This window comes from Phascolarctos cinereus, unplaced genomic scaffold (genome assembly GCF_003287225.1).
Source record: "Phascolarctos cinereus isolate Bilbo 61053 unplaced genomic scaffold, phaCin_HiC Scaffold_4;HRSCAF=312, whole genome shotgun sequence".
In the NCBI taxonomy this organism is placed as follows: domain Eukaryota; kingdom Metazoa; phylum Chordata; class Mammalia; order Diprotodontia; family Phascolarctidae; genus Phascolarctos; species Phascolarctos cinereus.
In genome coordinates this window covers 247,115,114-247,133,887 of record NW_027555847.1, presented here as the reverse complement: position 1 = coordinate 247,133,887, position 18,774 = coordinate 247,115,114, and the positions used below count along the sequence as shown (strand labels likewise).

The following is an 18,774-nucleotide window of genomic DNA, read 5'->3' as shown; positions in this document are numbered from 1 at the left end:
GGAGTTAGTAAGTTAGCAGATTTAGTCAAAGCAAACTCATACCTTTTGATATATTAAGAAGAAAAATTGAACAACCATAGTTTCACTTTTTCATGGTATGCCTTACCTAGAAATTATTACTTTGTGTTCATGAAGTATATTTCTATTCTGTGGAAAAAATAAATTTGTGTGTTATCGAAAGCAGTGTTATGGATTGCACCATTGACCTTTATATTTCCTGGCTTCATTCAAAACCTACTTGTTAAACCAGCTAAATATAACATAGTATTAACAACTGTTATTTGCTTACTGAAGTCACTGAGATGTCTTTAAAATGCTTTGAGCTTATCAGAGAAAGGCATTAATGCCACAAAGTGATTAAGTTTCTTGCACGCTTTCCTTCAGTCTCTGAAGTATTATTTAAAAAATATTTTATTGATGTATTTTTACATTACTGCCGCTTCCCTATAACCCATCTCCCACAGAAAGTTCTCATATAACAAAGGACAGGTTAACAAAACAGATGCATCAGTGACCCTGTCTGACAACTGATGGCACTGTTCTGTACAGCAGCCTGCTAACTATCGAGAGTAGGGCGATAGGTTTCCTTATAAGTCCTCTGGAGTTATTTGGGCCACTGTATAGAACCATTACTTATAAACTGCTTAGTTTTGCTGACTCTCATAGGCATGACAAGAAGCCTAATTGTCAGTAGAGGGAGAATTGTAGGGTATGAATATTGAAGGAAACTCAAGGCTGATACGAGGGTAGCCTTGTTGGCTATTCTTGTTCATTACTATGAGGGGAGCCATGCTTAAAGTGCCTGGTTTTTGGGGTTTTTTTTTTGCTTCTGCACCATCTGATTTCCATCTGTATTTGTCTGTTGCAGCTTGAGACAATTGGATGGCAGCTTAACCTTCAAATGGCTCAGTCTAATCAAGCGAAGCTGAAATCTCCTCAAGCTGTGTTAGAACTTGGAGTGAGCAATGAAGATTCAAAGGTAAGAAACCATTTCCAGGTGAATTGAGTGTACTTTGTTGCTTCAGATCCATACTATAGTTAGAGCTTTGTGGATTATATTGAAAAGTTAAAAGCAGGTAGTTTAAAACTGAAGGACATGGATTGATAACAAATTAGCATGTCATTATTTACTAAAATAGGCTTTGGAGTCATACATAAAAGAAATTTGGTACTTTTTAGTATTTCTTTGAAAGGTTATTTTATTTTGTAGATGGCTTTTTGGATGGAAAATTTCTCGTTAAATTCTATAATAGGAAGAAATTGTGGAAAAGGTCATAGATTGATTTTTATGTTTAAATGTTAGCAGTAGTTTTTTTGTTTTAAAATTGTTTTACTCTGTACACATGCCAAGGAATGAGTATCATTCATCATAAACAACTGTATAGTCAGTGATTAGAATATGGCAATGATCTGAATTGTCTTTTTTTTTTTTTTGCTTTTTTGGTGAGGCAGTTGGGGTTAAGTGACTTGCCCAGGGTCACACAGCTAGTAAGTGTTAAGTGTCTGAGACCAGATTTGAACTCAGGTCCTCCTGACTCCAAGGCCAGAGATGTATCCACCGTGCCCCTTAGCTGCCCCGAATTGTCTTTTAAGGTCCTGTGGATTTTAAAATATTTTCTGTCCTTTGCAAGATCCAGCACATAATACAGTGTCTGGTACATAGTAAATGCTTAATAAGTGTTTATTGACTTACTGAAAAAATAAGTTTGGATTTCACTGCAAATATATTGAGCTCCACACTGTTACCTTTTAATAGAAATTTGACATGATTTATTAAGAACGTCAGATGATTTTTAGATGTGACACTAGTGCGGAGTGCCAAAGAAATATTAATTAACAGTTTATAAATTATCACTGAAAAGTTTCGTAAGGTAATGATGTAAGCTACTTAGATCAAGCCCCATCACCCAGAGGAAATCAGGGTGGATGGGGTAGAGGATAAAGATGAGGACATGAGGGGTGAGGACATGAGGACGGAGACAGATAAAGTGACTGTAGAATAGCTCTGAGTTTAACATTATCTAATGTAGTCAATAAGCATTCATTAAATCCATACTATGGGCTAGGCATTGTGCTAAGTGCTAGGAATATCAAGAAAGGCAAAAAATATGATTTCAGGTCTCAAGGACAGTCACCAAATTGTCATGGGAAGGGGAAGAGAACATTTAAAATATGTACATACAAGGTAAATACAGAGTAGATGGAAGAAAATCTTAAAAGGAAGGAACAAGCGGTGGGGGGGAGGGAAAGGGGAAGCAGGAAAGACTTGTAGAAGGTGGGATTTGAGCTGAAACTTGAAGGATGTCAGAGAAGACAGTAGGCAGAAGTGAGGAGGGATTTAGGGCTGGAGATACCTATCTGGGAATCATCCATATAGAGATGATAACTGCGTGTGCACCAAATGGGAGATTATGAAATCTCCAAGCGAGATGATATAGAAGAAAAAGAGAAGAGGTCCCAGGCCAGACATTTGGGGGAAATGTATGCCCTGAATGAAGAACCAGTGAAAGGGACTGGGAAAGGATGGTTAGGCAGGCAGGAAGGAAGATAGGAAGAGAGAACCAAGGGGAGCAGTATCATGAGAACCTGGAAAGGATAGAGTATCCAGAAGAGGGTGATCAGTAGTGTCAAATGCTACAGAGAGGTCAATGAGAGTGAGGATTTAGAAAAGGCCTTTAGATTTGACAATGACCGTTTATGACTTTGGAGAGAGTAGTTTTAGGCAAATGATGAAGTCAGAAGCTGGATTGCAGAACATTCATCTTGTGGGGCCAGCTGTACTCACTTCTTAGCCTCACTTGCTCCTCCTCCCCAAAAAAAGTCTTTTCCTGATTGTGCTTTTAGGCATCTATAATACATAGGTTTTGTTTTAAGTGGAATGGCTGTATTTTTATCTAAGTTGTCTCCAAAGTAGGGGCCATTGAATGAACTCAAACGGAAATCCATCAAAGGAAGAGAGTGAGAGGATGGGTCAGATCCCATCCTTTCTGTAATATCCTATTTTAGGGCTTCTCTCCAACACAACCAACTACACTACCGTCTTCATCTATTATTGCTTAACATTTCTTTACTCTGCCCCCTCCCAATGCTGGCTGCCTTCAGCTATACCAGGCTTTGGTCTCCTTCATGATGGTTATCATCTAACTGACACCCAGGTGATTCAGCAATTATGCAGGCAAAATTCCCTGCTCCCCAGATCACACCTGCCTGTGGCAGGTGCCTCTTGACAGGGGGATTCTGTGCTTCAAAGCAGTGGTCAGTGAATAAGACCCATCCTCCCCAACTTTTTCATTTTTGGCAAGAAAGAGTGAGTCACTCAGGATATGTAGGCATGGATGTATTATGATCTTCATTGCAGATCTCATTACATTATCTTTTTCTCTAAACCTGCCTCCTTTTATTGAACACCATTTCTGTCAAAATCACCATAATCCTTCCAGTCACTTAGCTTTGCAATCTTAGTGTCGTTCTTGACTCCTCGCTCCCCTTTATTCCACACATCTAATCAATTGTCAAATCTTGTCTTTTTTTATCTCCATAAAATCTCTCCCATCTGACCTCTTCTCCTTCCTCTTGTAGCTGCTACCATCCTAATTCAGGCCCTCACCAGCTTTCTTTTGGACCATTGCAATGAGTCTCCTAGTTAGTCTCCTTGCTTCAAAACTCTCCCCTCTCTAAGTTATTCTCTACACTGCTGCCAAAGTAATTTTCCTGAAGGGCAGGTCTAACCATGTCACAATTCTACTCATTAAACTCCAGTGTCTTCTTACTAATTTGAGAATCACATATTATTCACTTTCATTTAAAATTTTTACTTTTTGTTTGTTTTATATTATCAGTAGTACCATAGTACATGTATCTGTAGTACCCTCTTGGGCTACCCTCTTCCCAGCACACATTTTTACTTGAAGGTTGGGTCCCTAGATGGCAGATCCCCTAGATATAGAAAGATACTTTGTGGATCCATACTGCTAAAGGTATAGTTTACAAGCCCCCACTAGTGAGTTTATTTTCAATAAACAGTAGACACATTTAGCTTAAAACAAAGACATTTAGCTAGATGGCATAGTAAGAACAGTATTTATGAAATATTCCCCTCCATACATTTAGAAGGCTCGCTCTCTAATAAATGTACACAGTACGAATGGGAAAAAGGTTGGATCTTCCAGTGGGTACATACTTAGAGTATAGTGCTAGTGAGGCATACATGTAGGATGCATATATATAGCTAAGAGAACTGTGTCTCAAGTATTACAGGGCTTTTATGTCCTTTTTCTTCTTGTTGAGTCCCTATGCTACTTCCCTTGCTAGATACTTCCCCTGCTAGAGCCTTTGCTGGGTGTGTTGCTCAGCTGGGCTCCTTGGGTTTGTTCCTCCCCATAGTTCCATTCTTAGTTGCTGGGGCTAGTTCTTTTTTTTTTTTTTCAATTCATAGTCAGTTTTCTTCTCTGCTGCCATAGGTCACACTCTTGAAGCTGCTTCCTTTTAGGAGTGCAGATCATCTCTGTTTCTCTGTTTGTTGTATCTCAACTGTTCCTTAAATGCTCTTGAACTGTGTTCTGCTGGTCATGGTTTCCTACTGTAGTTCCACTCTTTTACCAGTGGGACAGGGAGGAGAGAAAATCCTCTTCTACCTAGATGCCCTCTGGTAGAGGCCCAGGGTCACACTCCATGATACTGTTCTCTGCCTTAGACTGTTGAACTACCTAAGGGCTGGCAGGCTTGTCTTTTAAAGGACCTGGGGTTTGTTCAATCTTTACATAGCCAAACCCAAACTCCCTTCCAATTCAATCAGATAATTTTCCCCATACTTATAAGGGTATGGAAAGGCACAGATAGGTATTTGAACTTTGTTAGCAAATTCCCTTTCCTTACTTATCTTCTTCTTTCTGTGATTACATCGAATTCATCCTGTATGTATGGAGGAAACTAAATTTCCCCTCCCAAATGCAAATATAATTTAAAAATCAATAAATATACACATTTTTAAATTTGGTGCATTCAGAAATCTCAGTTGTCTTGAGAATCAGAGCATAGAAATCTAATAACAAAACACATTTAAGAAATAAGAATGATGTAAATAATTGAAAGGTTATTCACTTGTTCATGATTGGATCACACCAGTATAAAAAATGGCTGTAGTGCCTAAGTTAATAAATTTTGTCCTATACCAGTCAAACTATCAAGGAGATACTTTATAAATAGGGATAAGGACTGGACCTGTGACTTCATTGGTATAGGGAGTTTTGGAATCAGGAAAATCTTTCATGTGATGTAGGTTGGTAACTTCACTGCAACTTACATTCTTAGAGGATTGCCTAAAGCATGAGAGATTAAGTGAATTTCCCAAGGTCACACATCCAGACTGTTAGAGGATAGACTTGAATCTAGGTCTTTCAGTCTGGCTCTCCATCCACTATGCCATTCTATTTTTATATAGAACTAGAAAAACTAATTACAAAATTCGTTTGGAGAATACAAGGTCTAGAGTCTTAAGGGAAACAATGAAAAAAAAATGAGAAAAAAAGGGAAAATGGGGGAATAGTACTTCCAGACCTTAAATTATAATACAAATCAGTTAATCACTAAAACTCTTTATTACTGATTGAAAAATAGAGAAAAGGAGATCAGTGGAAGAGATCAGGAAGGAAGAATCAGAAACAGTTTTTCTTAATTGTTCAGTTTTCAATAAACCTGGGAACATAAATTATTTGGGGAATAATTTCCTTTGATAAAAACTGCTGGGAAAAGTGGAATGCAGTTTGGCAGAAGTTAGGTTTAGATCAACATCTTAAACCATATGCCATAATAAACTCAAAGTGGTTGTGTGATCTGAATATTCAAGTTTACACAATAAAAAATTTGCAACAGAACCAGAGCAGATGCCTTTCACAACTATAGCAAAGCATGGCAATTCTTAACTAGATAAGAAACAGGCAATCACAAAAGACGAAATAGTTAATTTCAGTTACATGAAATAGCAAAAGCTTTTGCACAAATACTCAATGTAGCTGGAATGAGAAGGGAAACTGCTGTAAGGGGAGGAGGCATCTCTGTAGAAAGCATCTCTCATAGAGGTCTGATAGTCCAGATATGTATGGAACAAACACAAGTATGTATGACCAAGAGTCATTTTCCACTGAGCAAGTAGTAAGAGGATATAAACAAATGATTCTCCACAGAATTGCAAACTGTTAAAGACTATTTGCTCCTTTATTTTTATTAATGACAATAATAATAAATCTCTTATCAATAATGAGAGAAATTCGAATCAAAATTACTTTTCAGTTTCTCCTAGTAAAGATGACAAAATTTGGGAATAGTCACTGTTGGAGAGGTTGTGGAAAGACAGGTACACTACTAATACACTATTGGTGAAGTTGTGGATCAGCTCAGCCATTCTAAGAAAATGATTAAAACGTTCATACTCTTTGATTCAGAGAACTCTCTGCTGGGCATTTACCACAAAGAGGTCAAAGAGGGAAAGATCTCCCATGTACAAAAGTAATTGTAGCAGCTCTTTGCTGTAGCAGAACATTGGAAACAAAGTAGGTGGCCATTATTTAAATTGTGGCTTATGAATTTACACATGAATGTTATTGCACTGTAATAAATGATGAGTATGGAGAATTCAGAAATACATGGGAAGATTTATACAAACAATTGAAGAGGGAAGTAAGCAGAACCGGGAAAATCACATACATCTGACTACAGCGATGTGGACGGAAAGAACAATGAGACTGAACATTGTGTAATTGTAATGCCTTGTCTATAAAGAGGAGATGAACAAAAAACTATCAATAAAAATTAAAAATTTAAAAAACATGAGGACACGAGTAAATGCATATGTTTTTGTATGGATTGTGGTTTTTTTTTTTTAGATTTTGAGTTGATTTCAAAGATTTTGGTTAAGTTTGTAATTTTCAGAGCTGGAAGTGCTTTCATATGCAGTTAATCAAACCATTGTTGAGAAGGCAGGTTGGCAGCAGGGCAATGTTAAAAGGTACCTACTTTTCATCTTTCATGGAGGCTTAAGCTGAAAATCAGTTTCTTCTTGCACATTTCTTTTCCGGTAGCTGCAAAATGCTGCCCCAAAGCTTGCCATTTCATCTTTATAAGCAGTTTCTGGATCAGTCCCTTGTTGCTTTTACTCTCTCATCACAGCAGTCACCTACTACCAAGGTAGAGAGTCCATAAGGAAAGAAAAAAAAATCACATAGAATGGTTTTAGCTACTGCTCAGTGGACAGCTTTATAGAATCCATGCTTTTCTGCATTGTGCTTACTCGACCTGTGACTGTTGTGGAATTCTGTTTTCTTTAGTTTTGCCTCACCTGGCATCTCGAAGATAACCTTTCTACAGCTTTTGATATCATAGACCACTGGCTTATACTTCAGTACTTTAGTGGCTCTCTGATTTCATCAGTGTGGGGATTCTTTCGATCAGTGAAGAGGGCCACTGATCCATGCCTTCTTATTTTGTGTGATTTTTGAACATGTTTTTCCTTAGAGCTACCCGGAGGACTTACCCAATATATTGGAGGCCTTCCTCGAAGGTCTTTTTTCCATTTTGTGGCTGTCAGTGAAGCATTGGGATTGTCTAGCTTTTCTTGCCACATGATTATGTTTGGTGTTCCCAAAGCCAGTGGTTCTCAAGGTGTGATCTGGGCACCTCTGGGCATCTCCAAGATCCTTTCAGGGGGTCTATGAGGTAAAAAATATTTTCATGATAATACTTGGATATTTTAATTTCTAATATGGTAAGTGTGGGTCGATATAACACAATTAACAGGAGCTCTTTGAAGGGAGTCCTCAATAATTTTTAAGAGTACAAAGAGTTCTAGAGACCAGAATGTTTGAGAACCCTTGCCCTCAGCCACTTCTTGTGTAGAGGTCAACTTTGGAAAAATCCTACAGCTTTTGTGTGTCCAGCATGGGTCTCTGAGGCACTCACCACTGATTGTTCATGTGCTATTGAGTTTCAGTGTTTGAAATCATACGGTCAGGAGAACGTATGTGTTAAAAACAGAGACCTTTGTGGCAGGGAGCAGGTTGGACTTGTTAAAATCATCACACAGTTTCCTAACTACAACCCATTCAGCTTTTCCAGAAAAATTTTTTTTTGCACTTTCTGACAAGGAAATCCCTTGACACATCTGAAATGCTATGTAGCAAGAATAGGGATAAATAAGGTTGCAAGAACCCTAAAAATTTGTACTGTAAAGCAAAAAAAGATAAATGTAGGATGCAAAATTGTTTCTACCTTGGGTTGGAGATTGCTTAAAACAAGATATTTAGAGGATTTCTTTTAACTGAAGATATGTTTTTATGGCTTTTCTTCAATATAAAAATAAACTTTAAAATAGTATTGTCAGTTTTGATGAAGGGCGGAACAATATACATTATGAAAGTAAATATTTTGACGGTTTTTTCAGTATAGTTTGATGATGGATTGCATATATGTCATCCCAGAACCAACCTACCTCAATTCAGAGAGGTTGTCTGCAGGTTATGGAAGCTCTTGAAGACCATCAAAGTTAGAGGTAGCTGTCACTGTGGGTCAAAAGGAGTTCCCATACTGATGAAATTTTAGTATTGTGAGGCGAATGTGAATCTCTGACCTGAAAAGCTTCCTGTGCTCACAAAAGTTTTTCATTCTTTCCCTTTCCCCTTCCAATTGCTAGCATTCTCCCTCCAAACTACTTTGTGTATGTTTGTATTTATTAACTTTGTATTTATGCTGTACATGTTTTTATATGTACTTCTTGTCTCCCCCATTAGAATGTAAGCTCCTTCGAAGGAACAATTGTTTCTTCGTGGCATAATGGATAGATCCTGGACCTGGAGTCAGGAAGTCCTGAGTTCAGATCCTGTCCCAGATATTTGCTAGCTGTGTGACCCTGGGCAAATCACTTGATTACTGGCTGCCTCAGTTTTCCCATTTGTAAAGTGGGGATGATAATAGCACCTACTTCCCAGGGGTATTATGAGCATAAAATGAAATTATGTGTAAAGTGTTTTGCAAACCTTAAAACACTAGGTAAATGCTAGCATCCGGCACTGAGCATGACATATAGTAGATGCTAAATAAGTAGCTGGTGATTAATTGATTCTTCCACTTCTAACATTCACGTAGGAATAGTGTTGTGTTACCTTTGGTAGTCTTAACTGCTGTCACATTAAATGACATTGTTTGAATTTTGTTTCTTTTACAACACTTCTCTTTCTTGGCTTTCCTTTTTTGGTACTAAATTTACCCATGAAGGAGACTGTCACTTGTCTTGCAGTGCCTTAGTGTATGTAACCCAGTTGTTGTTTTCGTTAATTGCCTAGGTTTCTGTCTGTCAATGCTTCTCAAGATAATGTCCTATTCTTGTTTTACAGAAAAATGAAGTGTTACTGAATTAAAAGTCATTTGCCTTTTGACTCACCAGGGGGCAGTAGTGTTCTTTAGTTGATTTAACCTCAGCCTTTCATAATGTTCTTTGAAATGAGATGCACAATCAGTTGTGAAGTCTGTAGTTGTGGGAAAAGTATGTTTACATTTCTAATCTGTATGTAACAATAGAGTTCTGTTGGTAACATTTTTGAAGTTAGTGCTATTAATCAGATGAGTACAGACCAAATAAATGAAATCATCACCATTCCACTCCTTTAAAGTTTAGTGAAGTACAATAGGTGAAAAAGCTTTTGAAGATACTAACATATTTGTCAGATTCTAGCATAAAAGTATTATTTTTAAATTATTTGATGTCTCTAGGACACACCAGATCTGAGTAAAAACAATGAACTGGATTTTTATTATTCTGTATAGTAATTTTGAGGAGCTTTAAAATTATTTCTGTAATACTAGTTAGGTTAGCCAATAAAACAAACACCTTTTTCTGATGTTTAAGTATTTTTATTTACTGTTCTTTACTGCATAAGGCATTTTCATTGCCAAGTAAATTTATTACCTAAAACCAACAGTATTATGAGGTTATACTGATGTTAATTTTTAAAACTATAAAATTTTTTGGTGGGTTTGTAACTGTAATTTTAGTTTTTTACTTCCTTTAAGAAGGATTCCTTGTGGGTTTTTTTTTCGTTTTTCTCTTTCTTTGAACAACTAGGATAAAATCGCCTTGACAACAGAAATCTCATTTATCTTGTGGTAAATTGGATTATACTCAGGTTGCAGATGGTACTTTATTTATGGAAAGGAAATTATGATTTGGAGTTAAAATAGGATCTTCAGATACTAAGTTTCAGGGTCAGAAGTATTTAATCTCATTTCTTAAATTTATGAAAAGTCCTACTTAGAATGGATTTTCTTATGTAAGATCCTACAAAATTTTGTCTAGCGCTATTAGAATAGCGATTGGCTTTGTGATGTGTAGTTATATGCTTAGCATATTGAAAGCTATTCTGACGTAACCTTGGATCCTAAATTTCTTTTTCCTTTTATTTTTAATTTGAAACAACTCCACTCTGGCTGGTGAGAGAAATTCACAGAAGTGTTTATTTAGGAAGCAGTGTTATCATTTGCTTCTTTAGAGCCGACTAATTCAGTAGAGGGAGCACACATTAACCACACTTATTCCAAGAGCTATGCTGACATCATTGATTGTGCTGGCTTATGAACAAAGAAATAGGCCACATCATTTTAAAAACAAAACGTACCCCCAATTTGTTAATATCTAATTTCTCCAAAAAAAGTGCCATTCACAATTATGGTTGATCATCATAGAAAGGAGGGTATTGTTGTACCAATCATGTTAACATCTTTAATGAACCAAGTTATGCATAAATTATAAATAACTGAGGTACACCTAGTAGTATAACTAGGCCAATGTCCAGAATAGGTTTGCCTGTTAAAATCTTGCCTATCCTTCAAGGCTTATATTCAGTTAACACTCATTTGAATCCTGTTCATGTACCCCGCCTCTCCCACCCCGCGCCCAGTGATCTTCCTTGTTCTGAATATTTATGAACTTATATTCTTGTTTGTATTGTAGTTGTTTGTATATATTTCTTTTCTCCCCTATTATAGAATGATCTTATGAAGGGCAGATGTGGTATATTTTTTATTTTTTTATTTCCTCCATCAGATGGTTTCTTGTACGTAGTGGAAACTTAATAAATGTTTGAGTGAACAAAGAAATGTCCATTATTCCAGTGATCCTTATATTGTCTTCTCATCTAATCCCTAGTTGTGGTACTTCAACTAATTCCTTGGATCAAGTTTTTAATATTTAATTTTAATTTAATATTTTCTTTTTTGCTTTAGAGCTGATGAGAAATAGAATACTTTGTACATTTTAAAATGTTATACGTACCAGTTATTGTTATAATTATTCTTTGGAAAGAATGGAAAATGTTCTTACTGTTCAATGTCTGTCTTGGTATGACTTTGATAAGAAAACCTGATTCTCCAAAGAATTTTTCTTTATTATAAATAACAATTATTTCAAATTTTATAACATCATACCTTTTGATCTGAGGAGAAATTCTGTGAAATCATGGGCTTCTTATTCATTTATTCTGAGCACAGATGCCAGTTTAATGATAAGAAGCCAGTTTCCATTTATATCAGCCATGGTGGTTATTAAAGCACAAGGGATTTTTAAGGACACACCAGTGATTTGTCTTGTAGGATAGATAATTGAATATCCTTTTCCTATTTATTCATTCAGCAAACATGCCTAGTGAGTAGCAGTGAACTAGGCAATATACTATGAATGAAAAAGCATTTAAGTTCTTATAATGTGCCAAATACTTTGTTAAGTGCTGGGGATACAAATATAAAAGCGAGAGAGTTCCTGCCCTCAGTGTGCTTATTTTCTAATGGAGTAGACAAGAACTCAAAGAGAGAGTGGAGGATGCTGTCATGTGGAAAAGGCTAGAAGTGGTGGGTGGCCTGATTCTAGGTGAGTGAATGCTCACCCATTAGAGCCCAGGGAATGGAGGTATGATTAATATCAGGTGGGAGATAGCTAGGTCAGCTGATAGAGGAAATATTAACATCAGGTGGGAGATAGCTGGGTCAGCTAATAGAGGAAACAGAAAGGTAAATAATAAATTACCCTCAGGGAGTTCATATTTGAATAGTAGCATCAATTTCAAGCTGAAAGGGACCCTAGAAATCATATAGTGCAGACTTCCTTATTTCACAGAAGTGGAGACTGGCCCAGAGAACTAAATTCCTGAAGTAACTTGCCCAATGTTACACAGGTAACAAGTTGGCAGAGCAGGATTTGAACTTAGGTCTTCTGTCCAAGTTCAGTGCTCTCCCTCTTATACCATGCTGCCTTGCCTTTCCTCCTCTCATCATTTCCCCTCCACCTCTTCCCTCCCTCCCCCCCCATCCCCACTGCTCTCTTTTAAACCTCTGTTGAGAATATGTCTGTCTTTCTAGGTGCACGGCTTAGTAAACTCAGAATCATTCTCAACTCTTCCCTCATATTCAGTCTGTTGTCATGCCACCTCAATTCCACCCCAACAACATTTCTCAACTCCATCCCCTCTGTCACCTCTCATCTGTCCCACTTTAGACTTTGCCTGATTGGTCTTTCTGCCATCGGTATCTTTTCTATTTAATCCATCCTTCACACAACTGCCAAATTAGTATTCCTATATAGGACCCACGTTTGTTATTCCTCTGCTAGGAAATCTTTTTTGACTCCCAATTACTTCTAGGATGAAATAGAAACTGCTGCTGCTTGGCATTTCAAGGCCTTTGCAAGCTGCCTCCCATCTACTTTTCTAGACTTCTCCCTTTTCTGTACTCCGCCTTCCAGCCAAATGGAGCCCTTCGCTGTTCTCTGCACTCAGTGGTCTTTCTCCCTTCTCTGGGTCTCTGGAGATAGGCTCTGCCTCATGTAACCTCTCCTCTCCTTTGGTTCTCAGAATCCTTTTTTTCCACTCAGGTTTGAGCTCAGGTGCCACCTCCTGAGTGAAGCCTCCTCCGTTGCTCAATTCCTCCTCCTGCTCCCTCTTGAGTGTTAGTGTTCTCTTCTTCCATCCATTACCTTATATTGACCTATCTGGGCACATGCCATCTCTTCAGTAGGATGTAAATACCTGGAAGGCAGGACTCATTTTTTTTCCCTTTGTATTCTCAGTACTTAGAATATTGTCTCTCCAGGTGCTTCAGTAGATAGAACACTGGGCCCGAAGTTAAGAAGACCTGAATTCAAATTCAGCTTCAGAAACTTACTAGCTTTGTGACTCTGGGCAAGTCACTTAACTGCTGCTTGCTTCAGTTTCCTAAGCTGTAAAATGGGAATAACAACAGCAACTACCTCACAGGGTTGTTGTGAAGATCAAGTGAATTAGTATTTGTAAAGCAGTTAGTCCAGTGCCTGGTACAGAATTGGTGCTTTATAAAAGTGCTTATTCCTTTTCTCCCTTCTCTTTATATATAGTAGACATTTAATAAATGTTTGAGTAGTTTAATCTGTTAAGGAAGATAAATGGTATAAACAAATGAGCATAATAAAAATAGATTGTGGCAAATTAATGAGAGGGGTATCAATAAGGCATTGTGAATAGATCATTTCTGACTAGGGATTAGGGAAAGCTTCGTGGAAGAAGTATATTTGTCCAAATAATGTTTGGACTTGGAAAGGACCTTAGCTATCATCTAATTCAACTCTCTTATTTTACAGATGAGGGAACTGAGACCAGAGTGTCCTAGAACACATAGGTAGTATAACGAAAGTGGCTGGGATTCAAACCTAGGCTCTCCTGACTACAAATCCAGGGTTCTTTTTGCTATACCATACATGTCAAATATCATTGTAAGGGTAGGGGGTCTATTGACTCAATCATGTCTACCTCAGTGTAGCCTACTCTAATGTCATTATCAGATAAAAACAAGTCTTTTGAATCAATTAGTGAAAGTGTTGACGTAGCTGCAGGCAAGGCCTTCAGAGTGGAAGGCACTAACATCTAGAGGTCCAATAACTTTGGAAGGAGTGAAAGCCATTGGGTCAAATAAAATGATGCTGCACAGAAAGTGTATTGGGATTGGTTGAGGAGACTCAGTCACGCCTTTGGGGCTTGGAAAAAATAGCAAGCCAGCTCAGATTCTGGCATTCCAGTGGTAGGTCAGCCCAGTGGTAGAAGGAAGTCTAACCAAGCCCCTGCTGGGGGAAGAGGAAGGGAACGAGCATTTATTAAGTGCCTACTATGTGCCAGGCACTATGCCAAGGGCTCAACAAATATTACCTCATTTGATTCTCACCACAACCCTGTTAGGCCCACGTTACAGCTGAGGAAACTGGGGCAAACAATGGTTAATTGACTCCTCCAGGGCCACACAGTTAATAAGTGTCCGAGGCCGGATGTGAACTTGAATCTTCCAGATTCCAGGCCCAGAGCTCTATCCACTGTGCTACTTTGGTGACAGCGGTGGGAAATGGGGACAGAAAACATCTGTTCCCTTTTCTTCCTTAACCCCAGAAAAAGATCTTGTGAACTTCAAAAGGTTGGAAGATTTTGTACTTCCTATGAGCATCCCAGCATTGTCCCTGGAACAGTAGTGGCTGCTGGCAGTGTCCACATCGGGAGCCAAAGTCATCCTAGATATTCTGAGGAGAGGCAGCATCAGGGCTGTACAAGAAGAAAGAGGGTCTCTAGAAGAAAGCTATGCCATACCTAAAAAGAGCTTCATTGGGACCCCATGACGGGTTGGAAAGGCTTTCCAGCAACTCCCTTTGTCATATGTGCTTGAATCCACTTTCCCCTGGATTCTCTTTGTGCTTATGAAAGAATGTGCCCCCAGTTTGAAGGGATGCTTTGTAACAACTGTTCTTATTATTCCTAAGCCAGTAACTGTTTCTAAAAAAGCTAACTGTGTCTTGTTAATATAATTGATTATAATTGATATAAATTGATTACCTGTGGGAATCATGTTGGTGGGGGCTTATGAGTTCTAGTATAATAGAAACCCCTCCCCTTCTTAAATATTTAGGGTAATCCCCTGGTGTCTTGAGAGGAGACGGAACCAGCTGTCCTTTGGGGACCCAACCTTTCAGTGCTAGTGTAAGACTGGGAGAGTTGAGCCCAAAGCCTGTGCTGCTACGTTAGAAAATGGAAACTATATCTTTTTTCTTGTGAAGTGGAAAGAACTGGATTTGAAGTCAGAGGACCTGATTTTGAGCCCCAGCTCTACTACCTACTTGCATTATGACTTTGGGCAATTCGCTTGATTTCTCGGAACCACAGTTCCCTTATCTGTAGAATGGGCATAATAATACTCTATTACCTGCATCACAGGGTTGTTCTGAGGAAAGTACTGTCTAAACATGGGCTGTTATTACTATAACAGAATATTTTGAGTTCTTGAAAGAAAGGTTTAATCTGAAACCAAAACTATAATGATATCACAAGCTATAAAGCATAATCTAAATGTAACCTATTATTATTTTCTCTAATGAGTTTTAAGTAACAGTACATTCAGATGTTAGCTATTTTTCTCCCCCCCTCCCCCAGGCTTTAAAATTTTGGTTTCTTTTGCTATTCTGACCTTCACAGTCATCAATAAACTTATACATTTCCACATATGAAGAAGAGCAGAAAAGAAGGATTATATATGAAACCACTAATCTCTTTTCCATATGACTTGTTTTTTTAAAATACATAATAAATTCAACACGGTTCCAAAGCTGTCCTGCTTATCCATTCATTCACTGAATTTCACTGTTTTCTCTTTTATGCATCAAAATATTTCAATGATACTTCTCTTCTTTGTTTGGCATGATTGTCACTATCACCTCTCCACCTTCAGTAGCTCCCTTCCTTTACAACAAACGTTGCCAGGCAAAACAAATTCACACATTGACCATGTCTGAAAATGGATCTCTCATTCCATACCTCTAGTCAATTGTCCCTGTCTCAGGAGGTGGGAAGCATGTTTTACCATTGGTCTTCTGGACTTGTGATCTGAGTGCCAAGCATCCTAGAGAAGAGAGTAACTCTAGACTGGCTCCTGAGTGGGAGTTGCTTGGGGAGGTGGATAGGGTAGAGCCTTTATCTCTCCTTCCTCTTGACCAAAGGATGACCTTGTGAACTTTAGAACGTCATAGGATTTGGACCTCTCATCACTGTCCTAGCAGCCTCTCAGGAACAGCAGTGACTGGCCCCAGATTCTGCATTGGGAATCAAGGACAAATTAGACCAGCTCTTTGTAAGCTCCTGCTTCAGGCCATTACACAGAGCCTAAGAGGAACGTCATTGAGGAGTTCATAGAGGGAGAGAAAGACTTCCAATAATCAGAAGCTGTGAGTTAATCACTTTACTCATGAGGGTTAAGTGGACTTGGCCCACTTTCCCCTTAACTCTGTATATCCTGGTGGGAGAATGTGTCAACGACTTTTGTTTTGTAACAACTCTTCATACTTTGCCACCTTAGTAAACATTAGTAAAAGCTAATTAAGTCTGTATGACTAATGCGTTTCATTTGATAAACAACAGAGAAAAGCATACCAGGTGGGGTCTCATGAGCTATAACAGTAGAAAACCATTCCTGAAGCCCCCGGGGATCCCTAGAAACTTAAGGGGAAAAGAGTTTGCTTTTCTGGGGACCCAGGCTACCATTTTAGGTGGGGAGAATAAGCCTAGAGCATGTACTTCTAGTTTTCTCAGGTTTCTCTGAATCTATCCTATTATAATCATATGCCACAATTGATTTTACCATTCTTCAATTGATGAATGTCCCTTTAGTTTCCATTTTGTAACTATTAAGAAAAAGTGCTGCTGTGAATATTTTTGTATGTATAGGACCTTTCTCTCTTTCTTTGATTTTTTTTGAGGAGTTGTGCTTAGGGTTGTATTGCATAGTTTAGTGACTTTTGGGCATATTCTAAATTTCTTTCCAGAATGCCTGAGCTCTACCAACAGTGCATTAAAGTATTTGTCCTCTCACAGCCTCTCTGACAATTGTCAGTTTCCTTTTTTATCACATTTGCCAGTCTTATGAGTGATTATTATCAGTAAGCTAGGATAGTTTTTTTATGTGATTTTTGACAACTTACTTTTCTTCTTTTGAGAACTGCTTGTTTGGTCCTTTATCTTTTAGGGAATGGCTCTTTTTTATGTTTTGATCAATTTCTTGTATATCTGGGAAATCAGACATTTATTAGAGAAACTTACTGAAACAAGTGTTTCACTTTTAATTCTTTATCCTGTAATTCAAACTATATTAATTTTGTTTGTGAAAAGTTTTTTGAAATTTTATGTAGTCAGAATTTTCCATTTTAGCTCCTAGTTTGGTTAGCTCTTCTCTCCGGAGTTGTGGAAGATATCTCCTTTCTTCCTCTAATTTATTTTGTTTGTGATCTTTTATATAGAGATTATATATCTATTTGGGGTTTATTGTGGTATATGGTATGAAATTATGGTCTAAAACCTTTTTCTGCCAGACTACATTCTAGTTTTCCTACTAGTTTTTATTTTTAAGGCAATTGGGGGTTAAGTGACTTGCCTAGGGTCACACAGCTAGTAAGTGTCAAGTGTTTGGTCTGAGGCTGGACCTACTAGTTTTTATCAAATACTGATTCCTTATTCCAGTAATTGGGATCTTTGGGTTCATGGTCATTTCCTTCTGGATTTTGTGTATTTAATCTGTTCTGATCAAGGTAAAAAAATTTTTTTGAAACCAGTACTAGATAGTTTTAATGATTACTGCTTTGTATTATAATTTGAGATATGGTATTTTCCCATTTTTTTTCATTATTTATCTTGAGATTCCTGACCTTTTGTTCTTCCAGGTGAATTGTGTTATTTTTTTCCACCTTATAAATTAATTCTTTGATAACTTGGCCTGACATTGAATTAGTAAATTATTGAAAGTAATATTGTCATTTTATCGTATTGACATAACTCAATCATGAGGAATTATCTTTCTCCAGTTATTTAGGACTGCAATTATTTAGCTTATTTCTATCAAGTATTTACATCCTGATCTTATTGGAAAGGCCTCTAATTTTTCTCTATTATAGATGATGCTGATTCTTGATCATTTTGAGGAAAGGTGTATTTATTCCTATACTTTAATTTTTTATTTTTTACTTTTAGTTTAAAGAGTTCTATTGTGTCAAAAGCTTCTTCTGTATCTATTGATATAGTTCTGTGATTTTTATTACTTTTGTTATTATGATCTGTTATGTTATATAATTATGTTATAGTTTTCCTAGTATTGATTCAATGCAACATTCCTGGTATAAATTCATCCGGGTCATAGAATGTGGTCTTTTGTAACATGTCGCTATATTCTTTTTGATAATATTTTAGTCCCTATCTCTGTGTCAATATTTATTAAGGATATTGGTCCATAGTTTTATTTCTCTGTTTTTGTTCCCTTTCTAATTAAGGCATAAAGATCATATTTTTATATGTGTTTATTGTGATTTCTTCTTTCCTTCTTTTTATGTAATATTGTTTATGTAATATTGGAATTAATTGTCCTTTGTATGTCTGATACTTTGTATCTTGTGGAGTTTATCTGGATTTGGATTCTTTTAGTAACTGAGCTGTTACAACTTCAGTGTAACTTTTCTAGCCAGGATTGGTTTATATACAAATAATTGCATATGCTGGCTAAAGATAAAAGCTTAGGATCTATGTAAAATATAGAAAAATCCTGTTTATACTCTTCTTTTTAGACACTTAATTTTCTTCTTGGCTTCTTTCCTTATTCTTTATTTGTCAGATATGGCTAAAAGGCTAGTAGTTACTCCTCAGCAACGTATACTTTTTTAAAAAGAAATTTTTGTAAGGAATTTAAACATTA

At 37.3% G+C, this 18,774-nt stretch overlaps 1 protein-coding gene across 4 annotated transcripts in view; it reads left to right on the top strand.

The window, feature by feature from the left end:
• Positions 1 to 18,774, top strand: part of COMMD10 (COMM domain containing 10) — a 230,811-nt gene that overhangs the window by 38,856 nt on the left and 173,181 nt on the right. For all 4 annotated transcript variants that reach the window (XM_078152972.1, XM_020967373.2, XM_020967375.2 and 1 more), the window contains exon 5: positions 869 to 979. In XM_078152972.1, coding sequence (XP_078009098.1) covers positions 869 to 979 — 111 coding nt within the window. The remainder of the gene's footprint in view (positions 1 to 868; positions 980 to 18,774) is intronic.